The sequence below is a fragment of the Jaculus jaculus genome, chromosome 18, assembly GCF_020740685.1.
Source record: "Jaculus jaculus isolate mJacJac1 chromosome 18, mJacJac1.mat.Y.cur, whole genome shotgun sequence".
Classification (NCBI taxonomy): Eukaryota; Metazoa; Chordata; class Mammalia; order Rodentia; family Dipodidae; genus Jaculus; species Jaculus jaculus.
The window spans coordinates 59,878,399-59,892,490 of NC_059119.1; the positions used below are offsets into that span (position 1 = coordinate 59,878,399).

A 14,092-nucleotide genomic window follows, 5' to 3' on the forward strand; every position below is an offset into this window, starting at 1 on the left:
CTTTTGCAGAAAAGGGTAACCTCTAAAGCAGAGTGGGAAAACATAAAAATGAATAAATGACATTACAAAATTTTTTTTTTAAGAAAATTAGGAAATCACACAGTAAAACGACGGCGGCGGTTTCCTATCTGTGGTGGCCAGGGCGGAGATTAAATAAAAGATGAAGCAAAAAGGAATCCAACTGGACAATACGGAGCCGTCTTCCAGAGTGGCTGAGCCCCTCCCAGACTGCACTGCTGTACCAGGTCTGGAGCCCTGGGACCAAGAGGTTAAAATCCAGAGGCTTTTTTTTTGGGGGGGGGGTGACCTGGTAGACACGTAAGGGCCAGGGGTGGCCTCAGGCTCCGCTTCTTGTGTTAAGGAGTTTTTGCATCATCCACAAAAGCTGATCTCGACCCAGTGACCCTCCGGGGAGGCCTCTTGGCCCAAGCCCAGGAGCACCCCTGGGTGCAGCGTGCAGCGGGCCGGCGCCGGGTTTGGCGTCTGTCGCACGCCTCGAGGTCCCTGTCACTTAGGAGCGGAGCCCTTTCTGAATGCACCGGGCTTTTCAGCCCAACCACGTCCTCCGCTGACCCCGCAGGGAGTGGAGGTCTTTACGCAGGCCGCGTCTCGCGAGCTTGGGAGCCGATCGCCGGAGGGAAGCCCTTCTCCACGATTGCCCAGGATGCTCCAGGCCCTGCGACCCGGAGCCCGCAGAGGCCCGAACCGATGCCAACGAGGGCAGACGATCTCACCAGTCCGCGCCGGTGCCCGGGTCAGGGGGCGCGGCAGGAGGCTGGGGAGGCGCGGGGGGTTGGCCCGCGGTTGCCCCCCCTTAGAGTCCCCCTCCCACAACTCAGCCCCGAGTCGCTCTTCCCTGCACCGGACCACGGGATTGGACGAGAGGCGAGGTGCCTGAGCTGTGATTGGTCGGCGCCGCGGGACGGAGGTGGGGTGGCCTGTGGGCGGGGCCGGGGCCGCTCCCCCCACACACACACACACCTCCTTCCCGCCCCGGCTCGTTGCATCATCTTCAGCCCGCCGCTTTCTCCCGGGGACACGAGGCTGGGCGTGGGGGGTAAGGGGGTTGGGGGGTGACCGGCGACCCACGCCTCTCGTCGACCTTTCTGGAACGTGTCCCTGCCGGGGACCCGGCAAAGACCTTGGGCTCCCGGAGCCTACGGGGAGAGTTGGGGAGTGAGTGTGTGTGCGCGCGCGCACCCCCGGTGCCCGCCCGGTCCATTCATCGGAGCCCGCGTCCCCTGGCCTGCCTCGTGCATCCGGCCCCGCGGCGATGGAGAACGGCGGCGACACCAGCGGCTACGTGGACGGCGCCGCGCCGGGGCCTCGGGACGCCGCTGGCCGCGCCGGCCGCTGCGCTGCCTTCGTGCGGCGCCAAGCGCTCGTGCTGCTCACCGTGTCCGGGGTGCTGGCGGGCGCCGGGCTGGGCGCGGCGCTGCGCGGGCTGCGGCTGAGCCGCACGCAGGTGGTCTACCTGGCCTTCCCCGGGGAGATGCTGCTGCGCATGCTGCGCATGATCATCCTGCCGCTGGTGCTGTGCAGCCTGGTGTCGGGCGCCGCCTCGCTGGACGCCAGCTCCCTGGGGCGCCTGGGTGGCATCGCCGTCGCCTACTTCGCCCTCACCACGCTCAGCGCCTCGGCCCTAGCCGTGGCCCTGGCGTTCATCATCAAGCCGGGCTCGGGAGCGCAGACCCTTCAGTCCAGCGACCTGGGGCTGGACGAGGCTGGACCTCCTCCGGTGCCTAAAGAGACGGTGGACTCTTTCCTCGATCTGCTCAGGTAGTGATTGCTCTCCACCGCCGGAGGCACGGGTGGAGGGCGCGGGGGGGACATGCCCGTCCGGACCGTACACGTGCGCGCGCGCGCGCGCGCACACACACACACACACACACACACACACATATATATATACCCTAAATATTTTATGTAAGCTGGGCGTGGTGGCACACGTCTTTAATCCCAGCACTCGGGAGGCAGAGGTAGGAGGATCGCCGAGAGAGTTCGAGGCCAGCCTGAGGCTACATAGTGAATTCCAGGTCATCCTGAGCTAGAGCGAGACCCCACCTCTGAAAACATATATATGTGATGTTTATTCATTTGAAAGAGAGAGAGAGAGAGACTATGTGTGCATCAGGGCCTCCAGACGCTGGAAACTAACTCCAGACGCGTGCATCACCTTGTGCCATCTGGTTTACATGGGTGCTGGGGAATAGAACCTGGGTCTTTTGGCTTTTCATACAAGTGCCTTAGCCGTTAAGCCATCTCTCCAGCTCAATTTTTTTAAACTTAAAAAACGTTTTTTTGAATTTATTTGCAGGCAGAGAGAGAGAAAGAAGAGAGATAAGACAGAGAGAAAATGGGCACGCCAGGACCTTTAAGCCATTGTAAAACTCCAGATGTGTGTGTCCCCTTGTGCATCTGGCTTACGTGGGGCCTGGGGAATCAAACCTGGGTCTTTTGGCTTTGCATGCAAGTGCCTAAACCGCCAAGCCTAGAATTAATTATTTTTTAAATTATTTATTTATTTATTTGGGAGCGAGAGAATGGGCATGCGAGGGCCTCCAGCCACTGCAAACGAACTCCAGATGCGTGCGCCCCCTTGTGCATCTGGCTTACTTGGGTCCTGGAGAGTCAGCGAACTGAGATCCTTTGGCTTTGCAGGCAAACACTTCAAGCGCTAAAGCCATCTGTCCAGCCCTTAGAATTAATTCTTAATTGGCCGCCTGAGAGCTTTTAATACTTTTAAATTTCGAAACGTCTTGTCTGCACGCTGACCACGTCTTTGCAGCATGCCGGGGCGCTCCAGCCAACCTCCAGGAGGGCCGCACCTCCAGCAGGATTGTCTTCCGTTGAGTGGGTGCGTCTGCCTTCCCACCAATGCTTTTCTCCTCAGCCTTGGGCTGCTCTGGCCCGCGTTTTGTTTTGTTTTGTTTTTAAACTTCCTTCCATCGTGACCTGTGTCTTCACCCCATTTTCTCCCCACAGTACCCAAAAGGTTCTGGGACATCGCTGGTTAAATTTTGCCCTTGAGACCATCTGACTTGCAACATGTGCAGCTTTCTCGAATTTCAGCTCTTGGGCTGTGAAAGAAGTTGGCAGTTTTCTGCAGGGTTGTGGAACAATAATGGGCCCGAAGTTAGCTGTGGTGGGCCCGGTGCCTAGACCCATGGGGGTCTTGAGGGCTTTGACCAGGTTGCTTTCCGTCCTGGTCAGGAGCGCCTCTAGTATCCCCAGCATAAGGAGCTTTCTTTATGGAGAGGGGTCAGTTCCAGGGAATTGAAAGCGCTTCGCTTTGGGGCTCTTGGCAGCTGTGGTTCATCCCTAAGGTGAGAGACAGTGAAGGTTCCAAAGCCTCGCCTCTCGCTCTCCACACAAATCCAAAGTTCACAGACGGGGGAAACACCGGTCTACAGGCGTCTGATCATGTAACGGGGTTCATCTGAGCCAGGGAGTCAGGCCCGCCCGCGCCCCTCCAGCTGGCTGAGCCCTAGCAAGATGCTGGTCTTGAGTCACTGCGCTCCTCACTGCTGACACTGAAAACCAGCAAACTGGGCAGAGTGGCTTGCCTTTCTCCTGTTTCCATTCATTCATCTGGAATATATGACAACTGTCTGCCACTTAAGAAAGATTTTCCATGCAAAACAGAAACCCAGACTTTTCTTTTTTTAACCCTGTAATAAGAAGAACAAAAAGTTTCTTGCAAAGGGCTGGTGGGAGTGGCCTATAGGAACTTTGAGGGGAATATAAGTTTTGTTTTCTGTTTGGCAGCTTGATTGGTGGGGGTCTCCAAGAGGTTTTTTTTTGGGGGGGGGGAGTTCGAGGTAGGGTTTCACTAAAGCCCAGGCTGACCTTGAATTCGCTATATAGTCTCAGGCTGGCCTCAAACTCATAGCAATCCTCCTACCTCTGCCTCCCTGCCCCCCAGTGCTGGGATTAAAGGCATGCACCACCACCCCCAGCTTGAGTCTCCAAGAGTTTTAAGGTTTAAGAAATAACTTTTAGGCGGGTACAGAGAAAGAGGCGAACTGAGGTCCAAAACGCCTTTGTCTTGTTATCACACCTGTAAGCAGGTCTTGCGGGGAAGGAAGGCGGTTATGGGTTCAAGGATCCCTTCTGCAGGGATCTGCGGCCCAGAGAGGGTGTGCCGCCCTGCCTTGCAGGGAGCCCACTGGAAGCCTTAGGAGTATTCTGTCTCTGGAAGAGGGACTAGCTGAAACTTGGGGGCTGGGCAGAGAGAGGGGAGGAGCCCCAGGAAGGATCTCTTGTTGTCAGGTTGTGGTTTTCGGCCCAAGCTCCTTCAGCTTCCACTTTTATTTTTAAAAATGTTTTATTTTAATTTATTTACTTGAGAGAGAGAAAGAGAGATGCAGAAATAGACAGGTGGAGAGAGAGAATGGGCGTGCCAGGGCCTCCAATCACTGCAGATGAGCACCTTGTGCCCCCTTGTGCATCTGGCTAATGTGGGTCCTGGGCCATCAAACCTGGGTCCTTTGGCTTTACAGGCCAGCTTCTACTTTTAAAAAACATTATTTATTTATTTATTTGCAAGCAGAGAGAGAGAGAAAGCAAAGGAGTCCCTGATGCAGGCACCACTTTGTGCATCTAGCTTTACGTGGGCACCAGGGAATCACATTCGGGTAGTGAGGTTTTACAGGCAAGCACCTTAACCACGGAGCCCTCTCTCCTGCCCTCGCTTCGACTTTTGAAGTGAATGACAGCCCAGTGTCATAGTTATACGTAGTTTAGCAGCGTAGGCATAAACTCTGAGTGACCTGGGCCACATCTTCGTGGAAAAGCTTTTCTTGGTTCGTTAAGCTAGGTAGTACTTCAGAACGCTTGTACCTGCTAGCTTCACTTAATCCTGCAGTTTATGGATAAAGCAGGGAAGGTGTTTGTTCTGGTCCTGCTTACAGCTGAGGAAACAGAGAGAGAGTGAGTTTAAGGGATTTGCTCAAAGACACAGAGTACCCAAAAGAGAGACCAGAGCACTCGGTTTCGGACTGGGCTGTCTCAACAAAACCAAGGGCTGGTTTTATAGCTCACTGATGGTACATTTAAGGCTCTGCCACGGATCTCCAGCACAGGAGTTGGGGGGGGTGTTACTAGGAGAACTATGGGTATTGCACCCCACAATTCACTGCCATTCCATTGCTGGCCTAATGTCACTGTCTCAGAAATTCACTGTGGGCCAAAAGAGGAACTAGCTAAGCTGTGACTAGGCCAGGGCAGGTTCTAACCCACCAGCTGGGTCTTTCAGTGAGGCCATGGCACCTACATATGTGCCTTTTCTGGTCTGGCTTCCTGCCAAGTAGCATGCGCTAGGAAACAGGACTGAGCCCACCTGGAAATGTTGCCTAGGGACCTGGGGAGCCTCTCTTTCTCATACTTCTTTTTATTTTTTATTTTTATTTTTATTTGAGACAAAGGGAGGAGAGAGAATGGGTGCACCAGGGCCTCCAGCCACTGCAAACGAACTCCAGACACAGTGTGCCACCTTGTGCATCTGGCTTATGTGGGACCTGGAGAATCGAACCTGGGTCCTTAGGCTTTGCAGTTAAGTGCCTTAACAGCTATGCCATCTCTCCAGCCCCTCTTTTTTATTTTTATTTTTTAAATAATTTATTTATGTGGGGGGGGAAGCAGAGAGAATGGACATACCAGGGCCTCCAGCCACTGCAAGTGAACTCCAGACACGTGCGCCCCCTTGTGCATCTGGCTTACATGGGTGCTGGGGAATCGAACCCGGGTCCTTAGGCTTTGCAGGCAAACGCCTTAACCACTAAGACATTTCCCCAGCCCCTCTTTTTTATTTTTTGAGATAGGATTTTCCAGGCTATTCTGGAACTCCCTATATGCCCAGGTTCTCCTCACACACACACACACACACACACGCGCGCACACACATGCACTCACACACACATGCACATACATTCATCAGTGTGAGTCTGCCATTCCCAGTCCTTCCTCAGCTTCCGGCCTCACAGGGGGTACCAAGATCTGGAAGGAAACATCTTTGTTAACTGGCTCTGAAACAATAAACGTTGGGGTTCATAAATATTTACCAGGTATGTATACCGTGCTATGTCCTGTTCTGGAATATTTGAAGTTATCACAGTTTACCAAAAAAGTTTTTGAACTTAAAAGGAAATTCTTCTGAAACAAAAAAATATATATGCACTGTCCTACATTCTTATATAGAACAGGGAAATGCATACCACCCTTGACAATAGGCTCAGGACAAACAGCAGCCGATATACACACAAGGAACATTTTTGAAGTTTTCCACACAGTCTGTAAGAGTCCCGCAGAGCTCTGCATTTGCGGCCAAGCTATGACTCGCTTTTGTTTTCCTGTTCGAATAACGTAGCCAGAGACCCTCACAGTACTGAGAAGCCTTGTGCATTTATCCTGGCTCTGCTTGGTCTGACCAAGTCTCTGGATTTAATAACATGGCCTTAACATTTTCATGTGTTTTTTACTTTGATACAGTGAGAAATGCATTTTACAGTGCACGCTTACATTCCTCACTTCCACATACATCAATCAAAGCAAGTTATATTGAATACTATTTTTTAATTTATTATTTTTATTTGTTTATTCATCTGACAGGGAAAGAGGGAGAGAGAGAGAGAATGGGCATGCCAGGGCCTCCAGCCACTGCAAACGAACTACAGACATGTGCTGCCCCCCTTGCTAACATGGGTCCTGGGGAATCAAACCTAGGTCCTTTAGCTTTGCAGGCAAACGCCTTAACCGCTAAGCCATCCCTCCAGCCCCACGAACACTGTTTTAAGTATGCTACATGAGCTCTTATAAAATGCTGGTTTAAAGCCACTCAGTGACTTTGTGGCCTCCCATGCATAAGTCAGTTTGTTATACTTTGGTCTAATGCGTATCCTGTAACTCAAGTAGAGAGTTCCAAAATCAAACCATAGAAAGAGGAAAATAGCTTGCAAACTTGATAAGATGAAGGGCTCCAAAGCTAGAAGCATCCCAACATGGTTTGGGTGTGGTAGCACAGACCTGTAATCGCAGTCCTGGGCAGGTGGAGGTGGAGGATCTAGCAGGAGTGGCTGCGTAGTGAGCTTGTGGCCCGTTTAGAGTCCTTGAGACCCTGTTTCAGAAAGTAGCTGAAAAAGAAACGCCGAGCCGGGTGTGGTGGCACACACCTTTAATCCCAGCACTTGGGAGGCCTTGTCATTTGGGTTTTGGATCTCACATCTGCACGTCTGTGCCATCAAACAGACACATACTACCTACATGTGGCTGTTAAAGTTTAAAAGTAAGTAAAATAAAAAGTTCAGCTAGGCGTGGTGGCTCACACCTTCAATGCCAGCACTCGGGAGGCAGAGGTAGGAGACTCACCATGAGTTCGACGCCACCCTGAGACTGCATAGTGAATTCCAGGTCAGCCTGGGCTAGAACAAGATCCTAACTTGGGGCAGGGGGGAAGTTCAGTTCTTCACGGTGCTAACTCTGTTTCAGGTGCTCGGTAATCTCATAGCCACCACTGGGCAACACAGACACAAGTATTTCCTTTTTAAAAGATATTTATTTGCTTGGGGGGGGGGGAGAGAATGAAAGGGCAACTCGCGGTTCTCCAGTCACTGCAAACAAACTCCAGACACATGTGCCACCCTGTGCATCTGGCTTCTGTGGAGTGGAACCTAGGTCCCTAGGCTTCACAGGCAAGTAAGGGCCTTAACCGCTAAGCCATCCCATCAGCCCCAGATGCAAATATTTCTATTCCTGGCCTAGGTAGTGCACATAGGGAGGTAGATTAGCTCCAGGCCTTGGGGTCCCCATGTGCTAAGTGAGAAATAACCCCCAAGGCCCCTCTCAACTCGGTGGCGCAAACCCACTAAGGTGTGCGTGGATGAGAGCCGCTGGGGAAGGAGCCCGGAGACCGAGCTTTGAGGAGCAAACCCCCTCGCCTGGAGAGCGGCTGTTGCTGGAGCCCAGGGGTGTTCGGAGGACCACGTTCACCACTGCATCTGTGCTGACCCGTCTAAGCAGAGTCAGAAAGCTGTGCTTTGGTCCCCCAGCCCTAATTCCAATCCCTGGGAGCCAGAATAAGGGGGTTCCTCCAGCTCCTGGCCTACAGCAGCCAGGGGACTGAGTGAAAGCCATAGATTTTGGGGTGATGCTTGAATTTCAGCTCACAGCCTTCAGGTGAGTCCTAAGATGGTTAATTGTCAACTTGATTGGATTGAAGGATAAAAAACAAACCAAAAACAAACAAACAAACAAACAAAAAAACCCCTAGTCAAGCATGCCTCTGGGAATGCTGGGAGGGCAGTTTCAGAATCCGCGGGGTCATGAGGTCTCTGAGCGGATGGCTGGTCTAATGCATTACGGACTCAACTGAGAGCGATCGTTGGAGGTGGTAGGATTGTGCGAAGGTCTAGTTGGGGGAAGGTCGTCACGGTAGACATGTCTCCTAATGTCCCTGGAGCTTCTCAGCCGGCCTCCTGTCTGTGATGTGTGCTCATGGACCTTCGGAAATCTTTTTTTTTTTTTTTTTGCATTCTCAGATCATGCCTCATACACACACACACACACACACATGTTCAGAGTTTCCAACTCTCACAACAATTCCTCTGCCATCAAGGAAAAAAATTCCTTCAACACTCCCAAAGAGTAAGAAGCAAGCTGCCTTTTGTAATATTTCTAGCATATCCAATGAAAATGTTATTCTCTAATGGAGATGATGCAGAACAAGTACATAGCAAACAACTCTGTACTTAGAAGAGAGTAAACTATTGTGAAGTGATGTTAACACTCTTGTTTGTTTTTATTTTTTCCTTTCTTTTTTTTTTTTGAGGTAGGGTCTCACCCTAGCTCAGGCTGACCTGGAATTCACTATGGAGTCTCAGGGTGTCCTTGAACCCACAGTGATCCTCTTACCTCTGCCTCCCGAGTGCTGGGATTAAAGGCGTGTTCCACCACGACCAGTACTTTTATTTCTTTTAACTTTTTTTTTAAGTTTTTTTTTTTTCATTTTTTAAAAATTAACAACTTCCATGGGACTACAGACTGAATTCTTGGTCAGCTTGTGCTAGAGTAAGACCTTACCTCAAAAATAAATTAATTAGGGGTTGGAGAGATGCTTAGTGGTTAAGGCACATGTCTGTGAAGCCTAAGGACCCACGTTTGACTCTGCAGATCCCACATAAGCCAGACACACAAAGGTGAGGCACGTGCAAGGTCACACATGCCCACTGGGTGGCACAAGCTTCTGGAGTTCACTTTCATTGGCTGAGGCCCTGGCATGCCAATTTTCTGTCTCTCTCTAAAACAAATAACTGTGTAAATAAAATCCTTTGGGCTGAGGCTGTAGCTCAGTGGTGGAGCAGGGACTTGCATGCCTAGTGTCCTGGGTTTAATCTCTGCACGGTTTTGGGGGAGGGATAAAACAATTCCTGGTTTTACTAGTGGGTAGTACCATTAGCAACTGCAAACCACGGCAGTATGGTTTGACCTCAAGGTGGTTAAAGGGAAGTGGTGCCGTTTAAGGTTTAGTGGAGTGCCGTGTCAAAGCTGTGGTGGGCTTCTGTAATCTCAACACACCTATGGGGAGACGGGAGGTCAAGACAGGAGAATTTTCCAGAAGCTAGCCTGGGGAATGGATAGGTAAATCACGAGAGACCTACCACAAGATGGAATGCAAGGACTGACGCCAAAAGTTGGTTTCCAGGGCTACAGAGATGGCTGAGCGGTTAAGGCGCTTGCCTGTGAAGCCTAAGGACTCATGTTCAACTCTCCAGATCCCACGTAAGCCAGACGCACAAGACAACACAAGGGCGCATGTTTGCACACGCACACCAGGTGGCGCACGCATCTGGAATTCAATTACAGTGGCTGATGTACCTGGCACGCCAATGCTCTCTCTTGTTCTCGCTCTTTTACATTAAAAAAGGGGGGGACAGTCTGTTGGGCTTGCCTCAAAAAATGGTCAAGGCTTGAACCGGGCATGGTGGTACATAACTTTAATCCCAGCACTTGGAAGGCTGAGGTAAGAGGATCACTGATTTCGAGGCCACCCTGAGACTACATAATGAATTCCAGGTCAGTCTGGGCTAGAGTGAAACTATACCTCAAAAAAAGAAAAAAAAAAAAAATGTGTGGTGGCACATGCCTTTAATCCCAGCACTTGGGAGGCAAAGGTAGGAGGATTGCCATGAGTTCATGGCCACCCTGAGAATACAGAGTGCCAGGTCAGCCTGGGCTAGAGTGAGACCCTACCTCAAAAAGCAACAACAACAACAAAAGTCAAGGCTTGCCTTGCATGGAGAGTGAGTACTTTGTGAGACACTATCTCAAAATAAAAAGGCAAAGGTCCGGTGGTTAAAGGCACTTGCTTGTCAAGCCTGCCAGCCAGGGTTCAGTTCCCAACCCCCAGACACAGAGACATGTATCTGGCTGGTGTTCTTTTGCAGTGCCAAGAGACCCTGCATGCATACAAATAAAATATAAAGAAAGTTAGCTGGGCATGATGGCACACGCCTTTAATCCCAGCATTTGGGAGGCCGAGGTAGGAGGATCACTGTGAGTTTGAGTCCAGCCAGGCTACAGATATCCAGGTCGGCCTAGGCTAACTTGAGACCTTGCTTCAAAAAACAAAACGTTAGCATGCAGGGGATATAACTTAGAGGTAGCATACATAAGGCCTTAGCTTCCGTCTCCAGTATTGCCAAGAAGAAAAACAAAAACCCTAACAAAATACTCTTTTCTTCTTTTCTAACAGAAACCTGTTTCCCTCCAATCTCGTGGTTGCAACATTCAATACGGTAAGGCTTCAAAGTTCATCAAACGTATGAAACTTTAAGGGGGTGGGGGAGATGTATAAACTACTGCAGTAGAATTAGGTAAAAATAGAACCAAGAGGTATCCCGTTATTTACAAAACTTGGTCGGTAACATTAGGGTTAGGATTTTATAGATGAATACCTATAAATAAAGCTTCCTAAAATGTTCAAAAAGGTCCCAGATCACTTAGATCATCTATATTTTTTTATCATTTATAATATGCCCACAATCATTACTTGGGGTATGTCTTAAGAAGTATAGAATTTTCAAGAAAAAAGGGAGAAGAAAACAAACAAACAAAAATCCCATAATTACTACCTATAGCTGCCTCTTACTAAAATTTGATATACCCCCTGCAGATCCAGTTTTTTGTGCATATATGTTTTGATTGTAAGTATGGTACATGTATTATTCCAATGTTTACATGTGGCACATGCTTTGTAATCTGCTCTATGGCAGCATATATCTAATGTATATTTTCCTTATTTTGTAATTGCTTTTTGTTGTTGTTGTTTGTTTGTTTTTCGAGATAGGGTCTCACTCTAGCCCAGGCTGACCTGGAATTCACTATGGAGTCTCAGGGTGGCCTCGAACCCAAAGCAATCCTCCTACCTCTGCCTCCCGAGTGCTGGGATTAAAGGTGTGCACCACCACGCCCAGCCTTTTTAGCCCTCCATTTTTAGTAATGTGGCAAAACCACCTCTGACGATTCACACGGAGAGCTAAGTAAAGGTCTAGATGAGATGGTTGAGTTTTGCTTTTTCAATCTGCTTAGAAGCACAAGCATTAATTGTATATACACTTGTGTGGTAAAGGGGGAGAAAACCAGATGCATGGGGCTTTTAAGTGCTTGTCAAAAAAGAGATATCGTGGGGTTTATTTCTTTGGCACCCTTGGTCGTGGGATAGCTGCCTCTGTGCAACTTTGGTAGAGCCTAGAGAGGCCTAGAGAAACTGGCACAGGGCAGGCTGTGGTCCCGCTCGGGATCCTGGCGTGAGATGAGGTGGGCACCATGCAGAGTTGTGCCAGGTCAACCAGCCGTAGCCCGGGCTGGCGTGTGGGCCTCTGGGAAGACGTAGCCAGCAGCCGCTGCTTTCGCCTCGCCTCCCCTGCTTTGGAGAGCGGCGAGCCAAGCCCGATTAAAAACAGATGCCAAAGAGCAGCCACACTCAAATGCCCTCCGGAACGAAGGGGGGGCACACATGGGGGAGCGGAAATCAAACGACACGTTGGAAGACGAACCCTGGCATTTCGGGTTCGTGTCGGACTGCCTCAGATGACGCTGGAGACAGAAACTTGTACCTCTGCTCCAGCCCACTGCCCAAGGAGCAGATGGAAGTTCTCCCTGTCTCCTTGGGTCCCTAAATAACCCAGAGGTCCTGAAAAAGCCGTGCCGCCTCGGTCTTCCTGCAGCATTTGCACGTTTTCTCAGAGGTCCGCACCAGGCCAAGCAAACGGGGCAAGCCCAGACCACCCACTGTGAATCAAGGCGGTTGCAAGAGACCCAGCCATACTCCGGGTTCCTCTGGGTGGGCCACCTTCATTTGATCACTGATGGGTTATTATTATCATATTTATTTTTTCTTAATCACAGACTGCAACCACTTACAAAATGCTGAACCACAGTACCAGCTTCGGGAATGTGACCCAAGAGAAGGTAAAGCTCTTTATAACATCGCTAGTGAAATATGTGTAAAGCAAATAATGTTCTTGAATTAAGGGACATACATAGTAACTTGTTTCCTTTTCTTTATTAAAATAAAAAAAAAAAAAACTTTGTTACAAATTTTACATATTTTGGGCTGCGTGTGGTGGTGCACGCCTTTAATCCCAGCACTCGGGAGGCAGAGGTAGGAGGATTGCTGTGAGTTCGAGGCCACCCTGAGAGTACATAGTGAATTCCAGGTCAGCCTGAGCTAGAGCAAGACCCTACCTCGGAAAACAAAAACCAAAAAAAAATTATGTATTTCCACCACCTCCTCCTTTGTCCTCCCTTCCCCAACCTTCTACACTGAGTCTCTCTTCTCACTGTTCTCTCTTCTACGTAGAGGCCTTGTTTGTTTGTTTGTTTGTTTGTTTGTTTGTTTGTTTGTTTGTTTTTGCCCTCATACTTTATCCACAACAGCCTGTTGATGGGCCCAAAATTCTGCAGGTGTTGTGCAGATAATGACGACCACTTTGTGTCTGAGATACTCCAAAGCATTGCTGGCGATGTTCCTATATTCTTGCATCGCCATTTCTGCTATAGTCCCCGAGCCACGGGAGGGGGTGACAGAGGTGTCTCATTGTGTTGAGCACTCACCTATTACTTCTTCTCAGCACTTCAGCAAGTTTTGAGCCTCCCTGGAAGTCAGCACCATTTGAAAAGGGAAACTTCTCTAACCAAAAGTGAGAGAAGCACTAATACATAGGCATGCATTTAAGTATTTAGAGAGCGACTCGGTGGCCTGTGTATATCCATGTAGCTCACAGCAGGAGTAACGCCCCCCCGGCCCCCCTTTTCATTAGGTTTTCAGAGTCAGACATGGAGGAGCAGGCCTCAAATTCAGACAGAGAGCACTGGTTACTCTTCCTCCCCCATAGCAGACAAGCCACGGTTGGACTCGTGGGCACAGTTTTCCCAGGTGGCCAGTTGTGAAGCCTTCAGGGTCTACTGTTGGCTAAGGCTTTTCTCCCCCAGCAAGCTGCATAGCACTCCCTAGCACTGGGGCTGCGGAATCTCTGCTGTGAATTCTAGGCCAGCTTGGGATATACAGGGAGACCCTGTCTGAGGGGAAGGAAGGGAGGGAAGGAAGGAGGAAGAAAGAGAAAGGAAAGGAAAAGAAAGGAAGAAAGAAGAAAGGAAGGGAGGGAGTGAGGGAGAAAGCTGTGTGCGGTGGCATATGTCTCTAGGTCTGTAGTCTCAGCTACTGGGGAGTTGAGGCCAGAGGATCACTTGCACCCATGTATGATAACCTGGGAGCAGTGGCACGTGCTTGCAGTCACAGCACTGGGGAGGCTAGGGCAGACACGTGGGTTCCAAGCCACGGGAAGGGTAGGACTCCCCGTAATAATGCTCCAGACGCAAAAATGCCTGGGTACCCATGACCTGGCAGTGCCTGGCAGTACCTACACAAAACCAGTACAGTAGGAGGAAAAGATGATGACGTCACAATAAAAGACTGAGTGAGGGAGGGAAGGGGTATGATGGAGTGTGAGGTTGCAAAGGAGAAAGCGAGGGAGGAGGGAATTATGTTTTATTGTCTATAATTATGGGAGTTGTCAGTAAAAAAAAAATTTTTTTT

General features: G+C 50.0%; 1 protein-coding gene across 1 annotated transcript in view; it reads left to right on the top strand.

The window, feature by feature from the left end:
- Window positions 1-1,048: 1,048 nt before the first annotated feature.
- The window catches only part of Slc1a4 (solute carrier family 1 member 4), a 34,019-nt gene continuing 20,975 nt past the window's right edge, over window positions 1,049-14,092 (top strand). The window contains exons 1-3 of the mRNA XM_045137518.1: window positions 1,049-1,779; window positions 10,748-10,790; window positions 12,403-12,465. Coding sequence (XP_044993453.1) covers window positions 1,274-1,779; window positions 10,748-10,790; window positions 12,403-12,465 — 612 coding nt within the window. The 5' untranslated portion in view covers window positions 1,049-1,273. The remainder of the gene's footprint in view (window positions 1,780-10,747; window positions 10,791-12,402; window positions 12,466-14,092) is intronic.